General features: G+C 41.0%; 1 protein-coding gene and 1 long non-coding RNA gene across 6 annotated transcripts in view; one reads left to right on the top strand and one right to left on the bottom strand.

The window, feature by feature from the left end:
• The window catches only part of glsb (glutaminase b), a 43,592-nt gene extending 29,080 nt beyond the window's left edge, over positions 1-14,512 (top strand). Inside the window, exons 15-19 of one of the 5 annotated variants that reach the window (XR_004658399.1) lie at positions 9,231-9,292; positions 10,153-10,229; positions 12,363-12,426; positions 13,946-14,260; positions 14,314-14,512. Coding sequence is in view for 4 of the 5 variants with exons in the window: in XM_034884600.1 (XP_034740491.1) it covers positions 9,231-9,292; positions 10,153-10,229; positions 12,363-12,426; positions 13,946-14,093 (351 nt within the window). In the remaining variant the exon portion in view is untranslated. Of the gene's footprint in view, positions 1-202; positions 586-9,230; positions 9,293-10,152; positions 10,230-12,362; positions 12,427-13,945; positions 14,261-14,313 lie in introns of those variants that run through there. The other 4 variants (XM_034884600.1, XM_034884601.1, XM_034884603.1 and 1 more) reach the window with 4 other exon arrangements.
• LOC117952367 overlaps positions 1-16,259 on the bottom strand; it is a 21,604-nt gene extending 5,345 nt beyond the window's left edge. Inside the window, exons 1-2 of the long non-coding RNA XR_004658400.1 lie at positions 16,155-16,259; positions 10,949-10,951 (exon numbers count right to left, since the gene is read on the bottom strand). This is a non-coding gene — a long non-coding RNA (uncharacterized LOC117952367). The remainder of the gene's footprint in view (positions 1-10,948; positions 10,952-16,154) is intronic.
• Positions 16,260-17,844: the final 1,585 nt, after the last annotated feature.

The following is a 17,844-nucleotide window of genomic DNA, read 5'->3' as shown; positions in this document are numbered from 1 at the left end:
TCCACATGCCACACTCTCAGACATACACACTTCACACGCCACACTCTCAGACACACACACACTCCACATGCCACACTCTCAGACATACACACTCCACACGTCACACTCTCAGACACACACACACACACACACACACACTCACACTCACACACACGCACACAAAGAGAATGAGCGAGACTAATTTGTTATTCGTGTCAAACAGCAGCTCTCCTTCGGACCCATGGATCACGAGAGCCTCCAGCAAGAGCTGGCCCTGAAAGCCCCCCTTTGGAAAAAGGTGTCCCTCCCTGAGTCTCACCAGGACAGCTCCACCACTGTAGTCTATAGGATGGACAATGTCGCCGAGTGAAAAAAACTAAAAGGAGACCCGCCCGACCCCCATCCGACACCCCTACCTCTACTGGTCTCTCCCCCCACCTCTCGCACCACCACCACCACATTTCCTCACCCTCAAATATTTATACATAAATGATGTAGAGGATTATTTATTACTTGTGAAGCACTTACTGGGTGGAGTGGACGCACTGAGAAGCTGCTTCTGTTTGTATTTGTGATGGAAAATTGGAATTGATTTTTTTGCTTGTTAATTGTGCTCTAAATAATAATAATAATTATAATAGTTTTCAATTTATTTTTCATAGCTAAACACTCAAAGATGCTTTAGTTTTTAATTCCAAATTAACTCTAAACCTCTGCCTGCTTGTTGCCTTAGTGTGTGTGTGTGTGTGTGTGTGTGTGTGTGTGTAAGAGATCTGGTGTAATAATTTGAATTTACATAGCGCTTTTTCTACGAACTCAAAGCCTCTTTACAGGACATGAAGATAATAAAACAATGTATAACTAAACAACAGAACAGTGCAGCTTGTGCTCCCGACTCAGATCTTCCCCTTTATTGCACGGGTTTGTGACAGAATCCTCCGATAGGCTCAGGGTTGGTTTAAAAGTTAGTTTTATTTTAAACCAACATAAAGTTATGTGTGTGGAGCTTCAGTGCAGACAGCGTTTAGACCAGCACTCATTAAATACACATTCAGACTACTTTTCAGTGACGACTGCTTCCTGTACCTTCCACTCTGGTGGTATTAGCACATTACTACAGATGCTGGATGTACCGTAGTACACGATGAAAACAGCAGAATAACCAGTTGTGTTTTTAGATTATTGAAGGATCACAGTAGAAAGAAACCATTGTTAACATATCAGGTGACTGCATGCCTCGGCTGCAGGAGTGCAGGAGTGTTATGCAACGTATGGTTAACACGGCGTAAAAAAAGGATCTGTGCCTTTTGGAGGGATTTTAATAACACAGGTGTTTTGCTTTTCCTAATTTAACACACAAGGAAAAATCAACCCCAAAAAGTGAAAGCTTTTCTGAGTCTCAGCCTTCTAGTCAGAGCCACGGAGCGGATCACAAACCTTAGCCTCGGATTCTCTTTGGTAGTTTAATGTTTTAAGAAGAACATTTCTCTGCACAATATTCAAGCACTTGCACCATCTGTCTGTCGGTGGTTAAAGCCTGAACGACGTTAAACTGGCCCACAGATGTCTGAAGTAAAATAAATACAGACAAATCTGAAATGAGATTAGTCAAAACCCCCGTTTGGAGTCGCTTTATTTGACTCGAAAAGGGTTTTGACTGCACATCTGTTTGGGCCCAAATTACTTTTAATAGTAGACAAATAGCATCATTTGTGCCTCCCTTCGTACCATTAAAGGTCCCATTGCTTTCATATAACATTTAACATTAATATGTATTCCCCCAGCCTGCCTATGGTCCCCCAGTGGCTAGAAATGGTGATAGGTGTAAACCGAGCCCTGGGTATCCTGCTCTGTCTTTGAGAAAATGAAAGCTCAGATGGGCCGATCTGGAATCTTGCTCCTTATGATGTCATAAGGGGCTATATAAAAGAGACTTCAGATACAGTATTAGGGACCACTAAGGTCTATATAAAAGAGACTTCAGATACAGTATTAGGGACCACTAAGGTCTATATAAAAGCATCCAAAGAGCATCATGTCATGGGACCTTTAAGAAAATAGAATACAAAATAGACTTTACCTTCTATCAGCTATTGTGTTAACTACAGAGATGGTATATTAAAAAGAGAAACTGCAGTAACTTTAGCTTGAACTAGTAGAGTATTTTAGCCTGGACCACATCGGGGGGCAGATTGTATTAATGATGCGATGATAATGAGAGTTTTAAAACGAGGTCTCGCTTCACTTAGTTGTCCTCACCAGCGCTCTCGCTGGACTGGCTGCATCATGCGGAGCTGCTGTTGGGTTTAGACTGCGTGTCTGTGTGTGTCTGTGTGTGTCTGTGTGTGTCTGTGTGTTTGTGTGTGTGTGTGTGTGTCAAGGCCAGTGATTGTACTCAGTATGACGTTGGCAGAGGGGTGGCATGTGTTGATTGCTGCGCCCCCCCCCCCCCCCCCCCCCCCCCCCCCCAGTTAAAGCCCCCCATTCAACCGCTGGCTCCTGTGCTGTGAGCAGGACCCTGCAGGGTTTATCTGGGCCGCATTCCAACACCATCGCTGTGTGTTCGCACTGCGCACACACATACGCTCGGTTAAAGCTTCAAGAGGAAAAAACCAGCAGCAGAGGAAGGGGAATGTACTCTTTCTTTCCCATCTTGCAGCAGTTTTTTGCTCTATTTGTTTTTGTTGTTGTTGATAATATGCCTTCAGAGGAAAACAACTGACAAACTTGAAACTGCATATCGATGAAATTATATCAAATTAAGTGAGATGCCTCAGGTCCACTTCTGCAGGAGTGTTTTATCCGTATACTCAGAGGGGGGTTTGAATGTCACTATGGCAACACACACATGTGTTGAGTATGGTTCATAAGTGTTCCAGTAAGCTTGTACATTATCAAAACCTTTTTTCCATATACCATATACATAGGATATAGTATGCTATATATATAAATATATATACTATACTTTTACCATATACATAATTTACTTCTTGAATGTACATAGTGGGAGGTGTATATAACTTTTAAAGTGTGAGTATCATGAGTGATACTCACACTTCAGGCGTTCCCTATTTATAACGTTGTCTCCCCTTCAGGAAATAGGAATAGTTGCACATGCAGCTCTTCTGTGAGTGTAGAGGTGTGTGTGTGTGTGTGTGTGTGTGTGTGTGTGTGTGTGTGGGGTGTTATTGTTCAGTCGTTGTTAAAACTGGACCCGTGGGGTTGTTCCTGAGCTCAAAGTGATGGAGCCAATGATACCATGTAATTACTCTGTCATGGTGTGTGTAGATTTATCTTTTCTTCTGTTTTTTTTTATGGCATGGACTTGTGTTTTTTTCAGTTTTTAAGGTTTGTGTTGATTATTGTGTGGAGGTACAACATAATAAAGAGCCTCTGTCATTAGTAATGCTCCTTGGATATGTTCTCTACAGTAAGCAGGAAGTGGAGTCAGGTCTGCTGGCTACTTTACACGGTTTCATCCATGGATCTCGTTGCTTTCCTCAAAACATTTTACAGTTTACTTTTAAAAAAAAGAAGGCGTAATCCTTTCATCATCGTCACAATGCGTGTAATTCATACGCACATGCATACGTCACGTTAAATCATGATCCGTCACATTTTGAAGAACACATATTTGAGTCAGTAAAGGAACAGTTACAACAAATTATAAATAGTTACAATAAAGATGTCACGGTTTCCTAATTCCCAGCACATCAGTAAGAATGGAAGTCTTAACCCTTGTGTTGTCTTCCCGTCGACCACGGAAAAAAGACATCGCATCTTCTGACATCTTTGTCACTTTTTCAATGCCGTGGGCGCTTTTTTAATGTTTTTTCCAAAGTTATTTGATATTTCTAATGTTGACATTTTCAGCTTATTTTAAAGGGCCCATTTTTTGGGATGGAAAAAATTGAAAATGGGTCAAATTTGACCCGAGGACAAACCCGAGGGTGGATGGGTTAAACACAGGACTTTGACCACATATCATGTTTGCTAAAGTCAACCGTCGCTTTCCTCTTTTCCTAAACCCAACCGGCCACTTGGCTTAAAAAAAGTCAGTGTGTATATTTACACAAAGTCATGACGTCATGTTGCAGCAGTGATGTAAAACGCATCACTGCAGCTTCTGCACCCAACTGTGGCCGACGACACCATTTAGTAAACAAGTCATGCTGAGAAATCCAGAGAGAGCTGATAGTCTTTATTAGCTTTATATTGACTTTCAAGCCATTACATTACATTACGTTACATTATATTACATTACATTACATTACATTACATTACGTTACATTATATTACATTACATTACGTTACATTACATTACGTTACATTATATTACATTACATTACGTTTAAGTACGTTGGCAATGGCTTGAATGTAACGGACATTCATACATATCAAAAAGTTGCGCACTATAGCTTTAAGATGTTCATAATGTACCACTTGCAACCACAGGTGGATTAATGATCCTAACTTAATATATTGTATAAGATAATATACAATAAATACCAGGTCCAATGCTGCACGAGTAAGGGGATTTCCAGAAGTCAATGACTTTGCTCATGTTGATAAAGCCTGTTTCATTTTGGTTGAGTTCATTTTTCCGTTTGAGTCCTGGTAGCAAATCCTGGACTACGGTATTTAAGATTGAGTAACTCTTATTTCAGTTCCTCATCTCAGGCCTAGTTTCCACCGCTGTTTTCCTTTTTCCTGACCCGTCTGTAACAGTTTGACCAAAGACTCGGTCTGTGAGTTGCTTAGTTGGTTAGTAAGCAATGTGCGAGCTCTGTTCTTCTTCTTTGGTGCTAGCGTGCAGGCTCATTGGCACAACATCTAAACTACAGTGCCCACATGTCCACATGACTGGACCAGACCAGCACTCACAAGAGACTGATTTAACTAATTTAACCAATCAGAGCTGATTGTCTGATCTCTACTTTGCTAGACCACAATGACAGAGGGGCCTAATGTTGCTTTGCATGATGGTCGACCCCCCCCCCGTCTCACTCCTGAAACTCTGTACACTCAAGCCCACGACAGTTACCAGTATTTCCATTGACATATTGAGATGTGTATGGTTCATGTCATGTATGTGATGCTTCCTGGTGATTTTTTTATGTTCTCGTTATCCCTTATGCATGCATGTTTACGTATGATTTGATAAATGTGTCTTTAATTCCATGTAATCATCTGTTTTAAGTTCATTTGATTACCTTCCACCTGTCTGTTCATGTTGATTTATGTCTTTTGGACATTTTTTACTTGTGACAGGGAAATTGCAGATACATTTACAAACTATCTCCACCATTGCAATTTGTTGACCTTGGTATTGTAAGGTTCTCCCATGTTTTGGTCAGATATTAGATATTCACGTAGACACAGTTTTACAAGCTGATCTTATGGCCAAAAATACATTTTGGAGATTATTAAAGTTTGCAAAGTTGTTAAATGGGTTGTAAGACCCCAAAAAGTAAATGTCCCCAAACATTAGGTAGAGGAAGCCTTACAGTTCCAAGCTCATGACTGTCAAACTTTCCTGTATTTTGATTTCTTTACCCAGTCCACTTGGTTGTAATCCTGTATGTAATGTCTCCATAAACTCCATGAACTGTCCTGTCTGCTTGGAGGGGGAGACAGACAGCGCTAAGACATGTCTTCCTTCATCATCCTGAGCAATTAGTAAAGTCTCTTCAGCTGTGATGGACTTGCAGACATGACAGTGAAACTGGTGTTTTTTAAGCCTTGGTGTCCCTTGTATAAAATCTAATAAAGCACTATTAACATCATCTCATTTCTCTGTGCCTGTAACTGTTCTTTAACAACCACCGTCGCTGTCACTTCAATAGTTAAAGGATCCCTCTGCATACTTGAAGAGTCATTTCTTTTTTGTCAACCCTATTTTCCGAAGTATTGGTGTCTAATTAATTAATGTGAAGAAAAAAAAATCTTTGAGATTGGTCGAGTATTGAGGGACAACGCTGTAACAAGCGGCTGCAAACCGGGCTACAATTGAACCCTCGTAGGCAAATGCGCATCGTCAATTTCCATCCACTAAAAGTGCTGTTTTTGCCACTGACAGGCTCAGAATATTATGTGCCTGACAACATTACGGTAAGGGTCCCTATAGAGATGTTAGCCCCGAAATCCCCATCATCCAAGCCACCAGACTCCATTCAAATAAACAACACTTTAAGCGTGTATAGAGCTGTATATTTTCACATGGAAATGAGTGAATTAAGGGAGTGGTGATTGTATAAAAACAGGAGAAAGACAAACCAGTGGTCTGTCAAAAAAAGACATGATGCCCAATGGTCACTTTGTTTGTATCAACTTGCGTATATATATATATATATGTTGATTTCCTGAACAGAAATGGGCACCTTGTAATTCTCTACAGATACATGAGAGGTTTCACCACATGTCACAGAACACATTGACCGTCTAGTTAATTAATTAAACCACATTAATATGAAATGATACAAACACTAGCTGCTACTTATTAGTCATGTTAAGTTCCGGCGTGGCCCACAGTCCAACAAAACAGCTCTAAGAGTAACTTAACACTTCCCTTCCGTAGAAGTGTGGCAGAAGACAACTTTTTAACAATGATGACAACAGCTTTCGTGCCTTCTTCAGCAAAGTCTCGCTCCTTGTAAGGAAATATATTTTATTAAAAGAAAAGAAAACCAAGCACATTGAAGCAGCTGTAACCTTCAGATCAACGAACATTCAGAGAGAGAGAGGGATGTGATGTGGAGAGGAAACGTCATGCTTCTGCGGTTGCGTGTGCGTTGCCTGTCTTACGTGTTTTTACATGTTTCCACTGTCTGAAGATGTGAAGATGTGAGTCTGAACGAGGTTTTTGGGTGAAGTGAGGCCCGTGTTTTGCGTTTTGTGATCCCTTCTGTCTGTTACTGCTTTTCCGTGTCTGAACTTTACGTTGAGTTTTTGCTTTGATCATTTGACGTTAAGTTACAGCTCGGCTTTAACGTTGTAACTGAATTACACTGAATATTTTACTTGTTTATGTTACTTTTGCTGCATGGTCTGAAATATTAGCCACGTGTTATAAAGTGTTGTGTTGGTGAAGTATGAGTAAGTACCCATCTGTACTCTTGTTGCAAAAAACACTTCTACTACTCTTTGCTTTTTCCAAATCATTTTTAACTTACAGTACGTTTTACGAATCCCTCTCTCTGGGGTTCACAGTCATTCCAGTGAATTATAAAGATTTTTTTCAATAAAAATCTCTTCAGAATTCAAATTCTTGTATAGTAAACCCTATGATAATACACTGAGATATTGTATTACCTTCTAGCCTCTGTTGAAGTCTTTATTCAGGCTAGTTTCTATCCTCCTTACGTTTCTTTGCGTGTTTTCAACTCCTGAAGTTCTGCTTTTAGGAAATGAATGATTCCTGTTTGATGGTAAGTCTGTGCTGCTGCAGGGATCTCTTGTCTAACTGTGTGTTGTTCTTGTGATGGAGTAGATGTAACTTTGTCTGCAATGGTAGACAGCTGAGCTGACGTCTCTTTCATAGTTAACCCCTTAGCATTCCACCCTCTTTTTCACATAGAAGTGGTTTAAAGCATTTAAAAGTTGAGAACCTGAGGGTTAATTAGACATACAGTTCAGCACTGTATCAAGTTATTCTAGTCATGAATCATTAATAAATAATAATTAATTGATTAAATAATCAAGTTGTAACTGGGAAGGTTCATTCACAGCCCATTTCCTAAAGGGCGTCACCAATGGACGCCGCTGAAATGCCTCCGGGCGCAGTTGGGTATACTTAAAACCAATTAGAGCGAAGAAGAGGATGTTCACGTATGCAGAGCGACGGAAAAACATCCCAACCAGCAAAACATGTTGCAGAGCTGTCGTCATCGTGTAAAACCCGCCTCCGGGGTTGTGATTGGTGCCTCGACTTGGAAAAATTGGAAATGTGCTCTTGGCCAGACTAAATTGAAATGGGGACAAACATCACCAACAGTCTGTTTCACATCATACCCAAATAATGCAACCCCGGTGTACAGAAATACTCAAATTCACTATTTTAGCAAAGGCGGAACTATCCCATTTACACTACATGAGACAAACTGCATGGTTGTTGCCCCAAACATTCAGTGGGCATGCCTGTAAAGGAGAAACTGGGGGGTACCCACGAAACCATTTTCATCACATTAACTTGAGGTCAGAGGTCATGGACCCTTTTGAAAATGGCCATGCTAGTTTTTCCCTTCCCAGAATTTAGCCTGACTTTGAAGCTTTATCTATTTATACCACTATTCACTCTTATCTTCAAGTCTCAGCCTGCTACACTCTGAAAGACACAAAGTTGGTCAGGAGTGGAAAGTGGTGCATTTTCTTTAAAGTTTACAGTTTGATCACCTTTTGTTGCGATAAGATTAAAAATGTCCAACTTCAAGTTTAAGTTGAATTTTCAAAAGATCCCATGAACAGACCAAAACCATCAAGATATGTATCCTACTGACAATATTGTGTGAGCTCCATTGTTGTCTAAAAACTACTAAAAACACATTAATGAGTCACACTGTTGCACTGAGTGACATGTTCTTTCATCACCATGAAAACACACACACACACACACACACTGGAGTTTAATTACACTCAATCCCAAACACACACACACACACACACACACACACACACACACACACTGGAGTTTAATTACACTCAATCTCAAACACACACACACACAAACATAACATCCTGCTGCTGTAAACACTACACCAAATGTCTATTAATCCACAGCTGAAAATAGTTCTCAACAAATGCACTACTTATTTATATACTTATATACTTATATATACTTATTCCTGTTTGAGCAATGTTTGATAAAAACTACAAAGTCAATGATTTTGGGAGCAGTTTTCAAAGTTGGACGTCTTCAGTAGAAACAAATGTGTTTGGGATGGAGAGCCACCGACAGGGTAGGGAAGTCTGAAAGTATCAACAGATAAACAGCTGATTTTTTATGGAATCTGTTAATAAGAGACTATAGAATAACACCGGCCTCATCATATAAATATGCAAATCAATAACGAATGACAGTGAAACTAAAATATGTAACATTAGTCATTTATGAAGTCATTTCTGTTTTTAAACCCATTGGTAGAACCTAGCAGCTTGTCTTCTAGCTGCTAGAGTTGGTGGAGTAGCGGTGAAGACAAATAGAGTCTGTGGTCCTTCTGCAAATGTTGTCTCTCTTTGTCTGTCTCTGTCCCCAGGTCAAGTCTGTCATCAACCTGCTGTTTGCTGCCTACACAGGAGACGTGTCTGCGCTGAGGAGGTGACCTGCTCACACTCTTTTTCACATTTACTAAACTTATTCAGGCTCATTTCACTTTGGTCACCCGGTGGAGTCCAGTCCAAATAAAAGAGAACCGTGTGGGATTATGTCTTCACTGACGCTCACACAAAAACAGAGAGATGGTCAATGTCCTCCCCCAGAGGAAGTTGAGGCTTAAAAAGCATGTTTATTAACGTCTGAGTTAATAATCCCTTCTGAATTTGTGTTTTGAGTTTTGAGCCGAGTCTCCTCTTTTTTGGGAAATCTAAATATGGTCACCTTAGTCTTATCTGATAGCTAGCCTAAAGAGGAGAAAGCTAGAGCGAATTGGTCTAAAGGGCGGCTGTATTTCACTAGAAAGGATTCAAACACCTGGAGTCCACGTCTCGGACATGTAACAGTCTGCAGCTAAAGACACACTGTAGCTTACCAGTATCCGGCAGCTGTACTCTTCTAGACGCCAAGGCCGCCGCAGAAGTCGGGGATGTATAGTAGTCGGACAGTACAACAGAGCTGGCAAATCCTCCCGGGTCCCTGAAGTCCCCCCTTCCTTTGAGTTATGGAAACAAATGATGAATAGTTAAGCGTGCCGTCGGGTTGGCCTCAACGGGACATTTAAATGAACCTTGTAAACTCATGGTGCATTCAGGTGCAAATAACACATGTTGTCAAAGTCAATGTTAGAGCTGTAATAGTATATTAATGAAGAACTTACTGTATATTGTCAGTTAACTCTTCACTGTTAAATCGGCTGATAAGGTGTGTCATTTTGCAAAGAATGCAATAATTGAAAGTGCTTACTTACAAACTTGCTGTGTGTGTGTGTGTGTGTGTGTGTGTGTGTGTGTGTGTGTGTGTAGGTTTGCGCTGTCCTCCATGGACATGGAGCAGAGGGACTACGACTCCAGGACGGCCCTCCATGTGGCAGCAGCTGAAGGTAACGTTCAGCCTAACGTCAGCCTGGTCGTCTTTACAGATGTTATTCAGTTCAGTTCCAACGTATTTCACCGGGGGGGGGGGGGGGGGGGGGGGGGGGGGGGGGGGGGGGGGGGGGGGGGGGGGGGGGGGGGGGGGGGGGGGGGCTGCTTTACTAATAATGGTCCATGGTGACCAGATGGTGGCCTGTCCCCTTTAATGTGCGTTAAAAACACATAGCAAGCGTTGCGATTTGGATCAAAGTGTTGTCAGGGAACACCTTGGTAACAGCTCTCTCAGCTCTTTTTTTATTCAGTCTAGTCTATATCCTCTCAGGCCTATTTTAGAGCAGCTTTTATAAACATAATCTTGTCTTTTTGTCGTTTTTTTAGTACTTTCTCCATATTTGGCTACATATGTTTTTGCATTAGCCACTTACTTTAAAAAAGTTTTTAAGCCTTAGTTTAATTATTTAATCCATAACCTTTGTTGGGCTCCTAACGTTACCCGATTTAACCAGTATGTCTGATCATCAGTTTATTACAGCACAGATACAGTTTCAATGGTCAAATCACATTAAACTGGAATTGCCCCCATTTTCTTTAATAGAAGAACACTTTAGCATATGGCCCTAAACTCAAATTGTCCCCCGCTTCTCATTTAGGAAGCAACATAAGGAATATAACATAATAAGGAAGCAATGAGTCCTTACCCTGGGTCTTCGGTTTGGTGAAGATTGACTACCTTCTACTAAAGCTCTGCTTTCAAATCCCGCCACTTTAGTGGCGCGTAAAAGCTCCCGCCCCCCTAACACAGAACCTTTAGGGAACTTTAGTTCATGGGTTCCCTACAGTTTAGTTAGAACCAAACCAAAACCTTTCAGGGAATGTTCCCCCTGGGTTATAACGTTCCCAAAACGTTAAGAGAACCAACTGGAACTGTTGCACCGAACCTCTACACAACGATCCCATTCGGTTGTTCTGAGTTTTTAAAGCAGCAAAAAGGTTCGCAGTCACTTAAACATTCACCCAAAAATCATATGACTTATAAAATCTAAGTTTAAAAAAAATCTGTTTTACAATGCCCTTCCAGATTCCCTTTCTTTACCAACGCCATTGTTGCATTGCATCTCAAACAAAACAAACAATCTTCAAAAAATGGAAGGTCTTGGCTCATTTCCCCGTCACTGCCCAATGTGAAGCGAGTGCCAATTTGAGTCGCGTCACTTTGCAACGAGTGAAGCTGGACATGAGTTGCACATGCGTCACTTTACGACAATTAGCATATAAGAGGCTAATGAGAGACTTTTGTAATGTCAACACAGTAAAAATGGACCTACTTAACCAAATTGGTTCATTGCTAGCTTAGCTACAAGTTAGCATCAAACACAACAAAGGCTGTCAGTTGAATGGTGTTTTGAGCTAACGTTAGCAACCAAACAACCATAGATAGCTAAAAAGTTTTTGAGATGAATGCTAGCTTAGCTACAAGCTAGCAATCAAACACAACATAGGTTGTTAGCTGAATGGCGTTTTGAGCTAACGTTAGCAACCAAACAACCATAGATAGCTAAAAGGTTTTTGAGATGAATGCTAGCTTAGCTACAAGTTAGCATCAAACACAACAAAGGCTGTCAGTTGAATGGCGTTTTGAGCTAACGTTAGCAACCAAACAACAATAGATAGCTAAAACGTTTTTGAGATGAATGCTAGCTTAGCTACAAGTTAGCATCAAACACAACAAAGGCTGTCAGTTGAATGGCGTTTTGAGCTAACGTTAGCAACCAAACAACCATAGATAGCTAAAACGTTTTTGAGATGAATGCTAGCTTTGGTATAAGCTAGCAATCAAACAAAACTTAAAATGAGAAATATTACTACTACAGAATACATATATTACATATTTCATATAATATTTATACTTTACACAATAGGGTGCTTTAATTTAGGGAAGGCCCTTACCTGTTTTAACGTGACAGATGAAATGTCCCCATCTGCTGGACGACTGGAGGCTGTGATAGCGTGTGTGTCCGTGGCCATGTTGTTGGACTGAGACCATCCAGTCTACGGCCATCACACATGGGTGTAATTCTCGGCTTCCCAGCATGAGTCTCTACGTGCATGCGTTGTATTTCTGACGTGTGCTCTGCTTCCAGGACACACAGAGGTGGTGCGCTTCCTGCTGGAGGCCTGCAAGGTGAACCCAGTACCCAGAGACAGGTGAGCCCAGACCGACCACCATGCATCAGAGGGGTCTTTTTCATCCTCTGTTCCTCCTCCTTCTTTTAAGTAGCAGAACTTTAACTTGATGTCAGCCTCTTCATCTCAGGGGTTAGGGTCTTTCTCTATAAATGGGTTAATATTCCATCGTTGTCCTAATTTTTATTCTTATATCTAGTAACATGGAACAGTGAAGAATACAACACCTTACACTCATTCCCCGAAGAACCAAGCAGACCTGCCTTGTTGCACAGTCCATATTTCCTTCATAACTTGCCATTTTCAGCGTGTAGCTCGCTAGCTCGAAGCTTGTTGTTGTTTCTTGAAGCGAAGGAAGTTTAAGAACGACAACACACACACAGAGAGAGAGAGAGAGAGAGAGAGAGAGAGAGAGTGGAAGGTGAGGGACATCTGGACAATTATCCTGGAAATATACTCCTGTTGATCCAGACTAGTATTGTGTGAACTGCACAATGATCCAACCCTAACCCATTTTAACATACATTTAGCATATTATTTAAGCAGTTGCACATTTTGTTTCCCCATCCTGTATATATTTATATTTGTTCTTATATTTTATTCTTATATTTTATTCCTATTATTATTATTATTATTATTATTTCATGTATACTGTATGTACGTGTGCTGCTGTAACATCATAATTTCCCATTTTTTGAGATCAATAAATATCTAGCTTTCTATCTATCTATCACTCTATCTATCCATCTATCACTATATCTATCTATCACTCTATCTATCTATCTATCTATCACTCTATCACTCTATCTATCTATCTATATATCTATCTATCTTTCAATCTATCACTCTATTGATCTATCGATCGATCGATCTATCTATCTAACACCTATCTATCTATCTATCTATCTATCTATCACTCTATCTATCTATCACTCTATCACTCTATCTATCTATCTATCACTCTATCACTCTATCTATCTATCTATATATCTATCTATCTTTCAATCTATCACTCTATTGATCTATCGATCGATCGATCTGTCTATCTAACACCTATCTATCTATCTATCTATCACTCTATCTATCTATCTATCTATCTATCTATCTATCACTCTATCACTCTATCTATCTATCTATCTATCTATCTATCTATCTATCTATCACTCTATTACTCTATCTATCTATCTATCACTCTATCTATCTATCTATCACTCTATCACTCTATCTATCTATCACTCTATCTATCTATCTATCTATCTATCTATCACTCTATCTTTCTATCAATCTATCACTCTATCACTCTATCTATCTATCTATCTATCACTCTATCAATCTATCTAACATCTATCTATTTATCACTCTATCACTCTCTATCTATCTATCTATCTATCTATCTATCTATCTATCACTCTATCACTCTATCACTCTATCTATCTATCTATCTATCACTCTATCTATCTACCTATCTACTGTTTGGGTACGCGTGCCCTTTATCCCATCCGGTGTTCTTGATGTACCAAAGGCCGTTTCCTTTGCACAGATGGGGGAACACGCCGATAGAGGAAGCGGTGCACTTCGGCCACCACGACGTGGTCACCGTGCTGCAGCAACACGCCGAGAAACAGAGCCGGGCGGCCGGGGCCGACGACAAGGAGAGTGCTGAGAAGAGCGTGGACAGCCTGCTGTAGACCTGCTGCACACAGACTACATGCTTTAGGTGGACCAGTGTGCTCGAACAACTCTAAACAGTAGTGACCAAACCTTTGGATATGTGGGGTGATTTAGTTATTACGCTGCGTCCCGTCTGGTATGCTTTGCTTTGTGGCTGCACGTCACTCTTCTACTTCATATCTCCGTCATAACGCAGTGTGTTTCGTGTGTGTGTGTGTGTGTGTGTGTGTGAGTGAGCGCCTTGTCAATGCTGTTTAAACAAATGATACAATATCTGGACATCTATGATGCAATACTTACAGTATATTACTCATGTCACGTGTCTGTCAGAGGTGGGGGGGGGGGGGGCTCTAGTGGCCCGACAAACTCGAGGACCAGAGACTTGCTTGACTCGCACTGATAAACGACTCGACTTGAGATGGCTGACTCGAAAGGACTTGACTTTTTATTTATGTCATACAATGCAATGTTAGCTTTATGTCGAGCTATTAAGAAGTTACGTTTTTTTTGGGGGGACTTTAGTGTTTTTTGGGGGGGAATTTTGGCAAACCTGGCAACCTTTCCAGAGTGGGACAGACCAACAGAGGCGAGGCAGGAGGGGGCTAGTCTCGCGTTGCCAGACCGCCATTCCTGGACAGGAGAAAACACGTGCTCGGGTTTATTGGTATTCCTGTAAACCAATCACAATTGTCTTGGGCGGTGCTAGGTGCCGGACAGAGCCACGGTGCCGGTTTTGGTGGAACATGTGTACGCTCAAAATTAGTTTTAGTCGTGCAACAGAAAACTCAGACTGGACAGATAGTCTAGCTAGCTGTCTGGATTTACCCTGCAGAGACCTGAGGACCAGGTCACCATAGTCCTCCGATTGGACAGATGGTCTAGCTAGCTGTCTGGATTTACCCTGCAGAGACCTGAGGACCAGGTCACCATAGTCCTCAGATTGGACAGATAGTCTAGCTAGCTGTCTGGATTTACACTGCAGAGACCTGAGGACCAGGTCACCATAGTCCTCAGACTGAACAGATGGTCTAGCTAGCGGTCTGGATTTACCCTGCAGAGACCTGAGGACCAGGTCACCATAGTCCTCAGACTGAACAGATGGTCTAGCTAGCGGTCTGGATTTACCCTGCAGAGACCTGAGGCCAAACTAAATTAAACGAACCCCCAAAGGACAGGGACTTGAATGTGTCTTTTCAGGCTGGTTAAACGTTGATTTGAACCTAGTTCAGACTCTGGGACTTGCTTGACTGAAAGCAGAGACTCGACCAGACTTGCTTGATTCTCTCTACAGGGACTTGAGACTCGCCTGTGACTCTGCCCCCCCTCTGGTGTCGGTCCTGTAAACCCCATCCGGGGCATCCCAGGATTCAGATTATATCAAAGTGTGTTAGTTTAGTTCCACTAGAGTTCATGTTATACTATTCTCTACCTATAAATACTTGGGTAATACTCCCAACTGTATTAGTTTTGTGAGATAGTGCGGTGTTTGGAAATTCTGATATAAACTTTATAATGTGTTTAATGTTTATTTGAATGTGTAAAGGCTCACAGGCAGTACGCCGTCACCATGGTTTCCTGCCTGTTTGTCTTCCGTATCGCTGCAGCTGTTCTCCGATTGTTCTCCGATTGTTCTCCGATTGTTCTCCTGAGGTTTATGAAGCTCTGTCTCCTTTGAAAGATTGTACTCCGAATGTATTTTTCAGTGGCAACATTGCAATAGAAATACTGTATTTATTTCACAGAGATACTTTTTAAAGAGTAAAAAATCATCTAAAGATGTAAGATTGTGTCATTTTTTTGCACCTGGGATTAAGGCAAGTTGGTTTCTTTATTATTTTTGTTGTCGTAGTTAAATTTTTCTGTGTATGCATTGCTGGGTTTTGATGATGTTTATAAGTAAGCAGGTCAAAGTATGGAGCTTTTACCCCACATCCTCCATCCCTTCCTGTCTTCAACATCCACAACCAAAGTCCTTTTGATTTATTCTTTGACTACGCATGAAAAACACATACTTTTGCTAATTGGTTTAATTTTAGGCTTCCTTGGCCGTCATATTGTTGGGTTTTCCTGCACAGAACTATTTCAGAAGCACAAGGACAATTTATGAAACTTTTGACAATTAACCATCTGAACGACTTTCATTAATTCTTACTTTAGTATTCTGATGTTACATAATGCAGTAGAAACTTATTTCCAAATGCTCTTTCACACACACACACATCTAATCTATACCAACGAGAAGGACTGTACTGTTATTATGGAACCGATTTCCCCCAATGGCATTAAAAATATATTTAAAATATAAATATGAGCAGTGCGTGCTGTAAATATGACCTTAACTAAACTAAAAAGTAATGCTGCTGTAACATTCCTCAACACTGGAATATATGTTAAAGTTTCACATACAGAATGTGATCTTATTCTAAATGTGGGGCGCCAATATAACTCAGTTTGTAGAGCAGGTGTCCATATTTAGAGGTTTACTCCTCGATGCAGCGGGCCGGGCTTCGACTCAGACGTCCCGGCCCCCTTAGCTACATGTCGTCCCCCCCCTCTCTCTTCCCTTTCATGTCCTCATCTGTCCTGTCAAAAATAAAATGGCCAAATAAAATAGAGATCCTTGTTGTTTGATCGTAAAAGATTGTGAACAAAATCCATACAGAGCCGCAGAAGTCACACGTGTCAATAACAGACGACCTGATGATGGGTCACCATACACTTAATGTGTCTTACATTACATTTAGCTGTGTTCATTGGTTAAATAGTTGAACAACAAAGTTATATGTACATTAACTCCAAAAAGGTAAAAAAGAAAAAATGCTTATATTATATATTTGTCTCATCTTTAACGGTCTCTTTTCCCTTCAGTAGTCCCTGAGCTCTAGTTCATCCAAGAGGAAGTGCCCAACACTGAACTTGATTCTTAGATCCGTAGCTACATTCCTAACGTTATACGATCATTATCTATGATCCTGCTTTGCCATTTGGTTGTTAAGTGGTGGTATCACATAACCGTGCATCAATGCCCACCACTGTTAACTACAGAGGGCTTATTGACACACACACACACACACACACACACTCACACAATCTCGCTCGCTCCATATTGTGTTCAAAAACATACTTTTGCAAATCAAATTAGCCAAATTAACAGGTGATTATGGTGCAGACAACGCATACAGATCACCTAAAGCTACATAACCCAACCAAAGGAGCAGCAGAGAGAGCTGGAACAGCAGAGAGAGCTCCGAGCTCCACTGTAGCCTGGCTTAAATAACCTGGGATAACTCAGCAGGGCTCGTCTCAAAGGAATATTGTGCTAGTGTTGCTCTCAACTGTCCTTGTTTAGATGGAGAGAACGATGCTGCATTCACACAATACAATCACATGTCATAAGTGCAGTCTCACAGTGGTGCAAATGTCACGGCAGACCATCAGAGAGTTAAGATGGTTCAGTAAAACAAAAAAGGGGCAACCTTAAATGTTTAAATAATTGTTATGGGCAGGACATTACAGACCCAAATGCAAGGCTCAGGAAATGGTTTATAATCAGGAAAATGTGAAGAGATGGGAGGTAGGACCGGGGATGGGGGGGGGGGGGGGGGGGGGGGGCGACGCCTGGGACCGGAGCTGAGACTTTTCTTCAAATTTGACCCGTTTACAAAAACTACCTTTATCAGAACTATGACACAAGAACGTTGAAAAAAGTGACAAATGTTTTTAAAAAATACTACAAAAATGAAGGAAAAAACAAAAACTAAAAATACA

Source organism: Etheostoma cragini, chromosome 11 (genome assembly GCF_013103735.1).
Source record: "Etheostoma cragini isolate CJK2018 chromosome 11, CSU_Ecrag_1.0, whole genome shotgun sequence".
Classification (NCBI taxonomy): domain Eukaryota; kingdom Metazoa; phylum Chordata; class Actinopteri; order Perciformes; family Percidae; genus Etheostoma; species Etheostoma cragini.
This window is presented reverse-complemented; position numbering and strand designations above follow the sequence as displayed.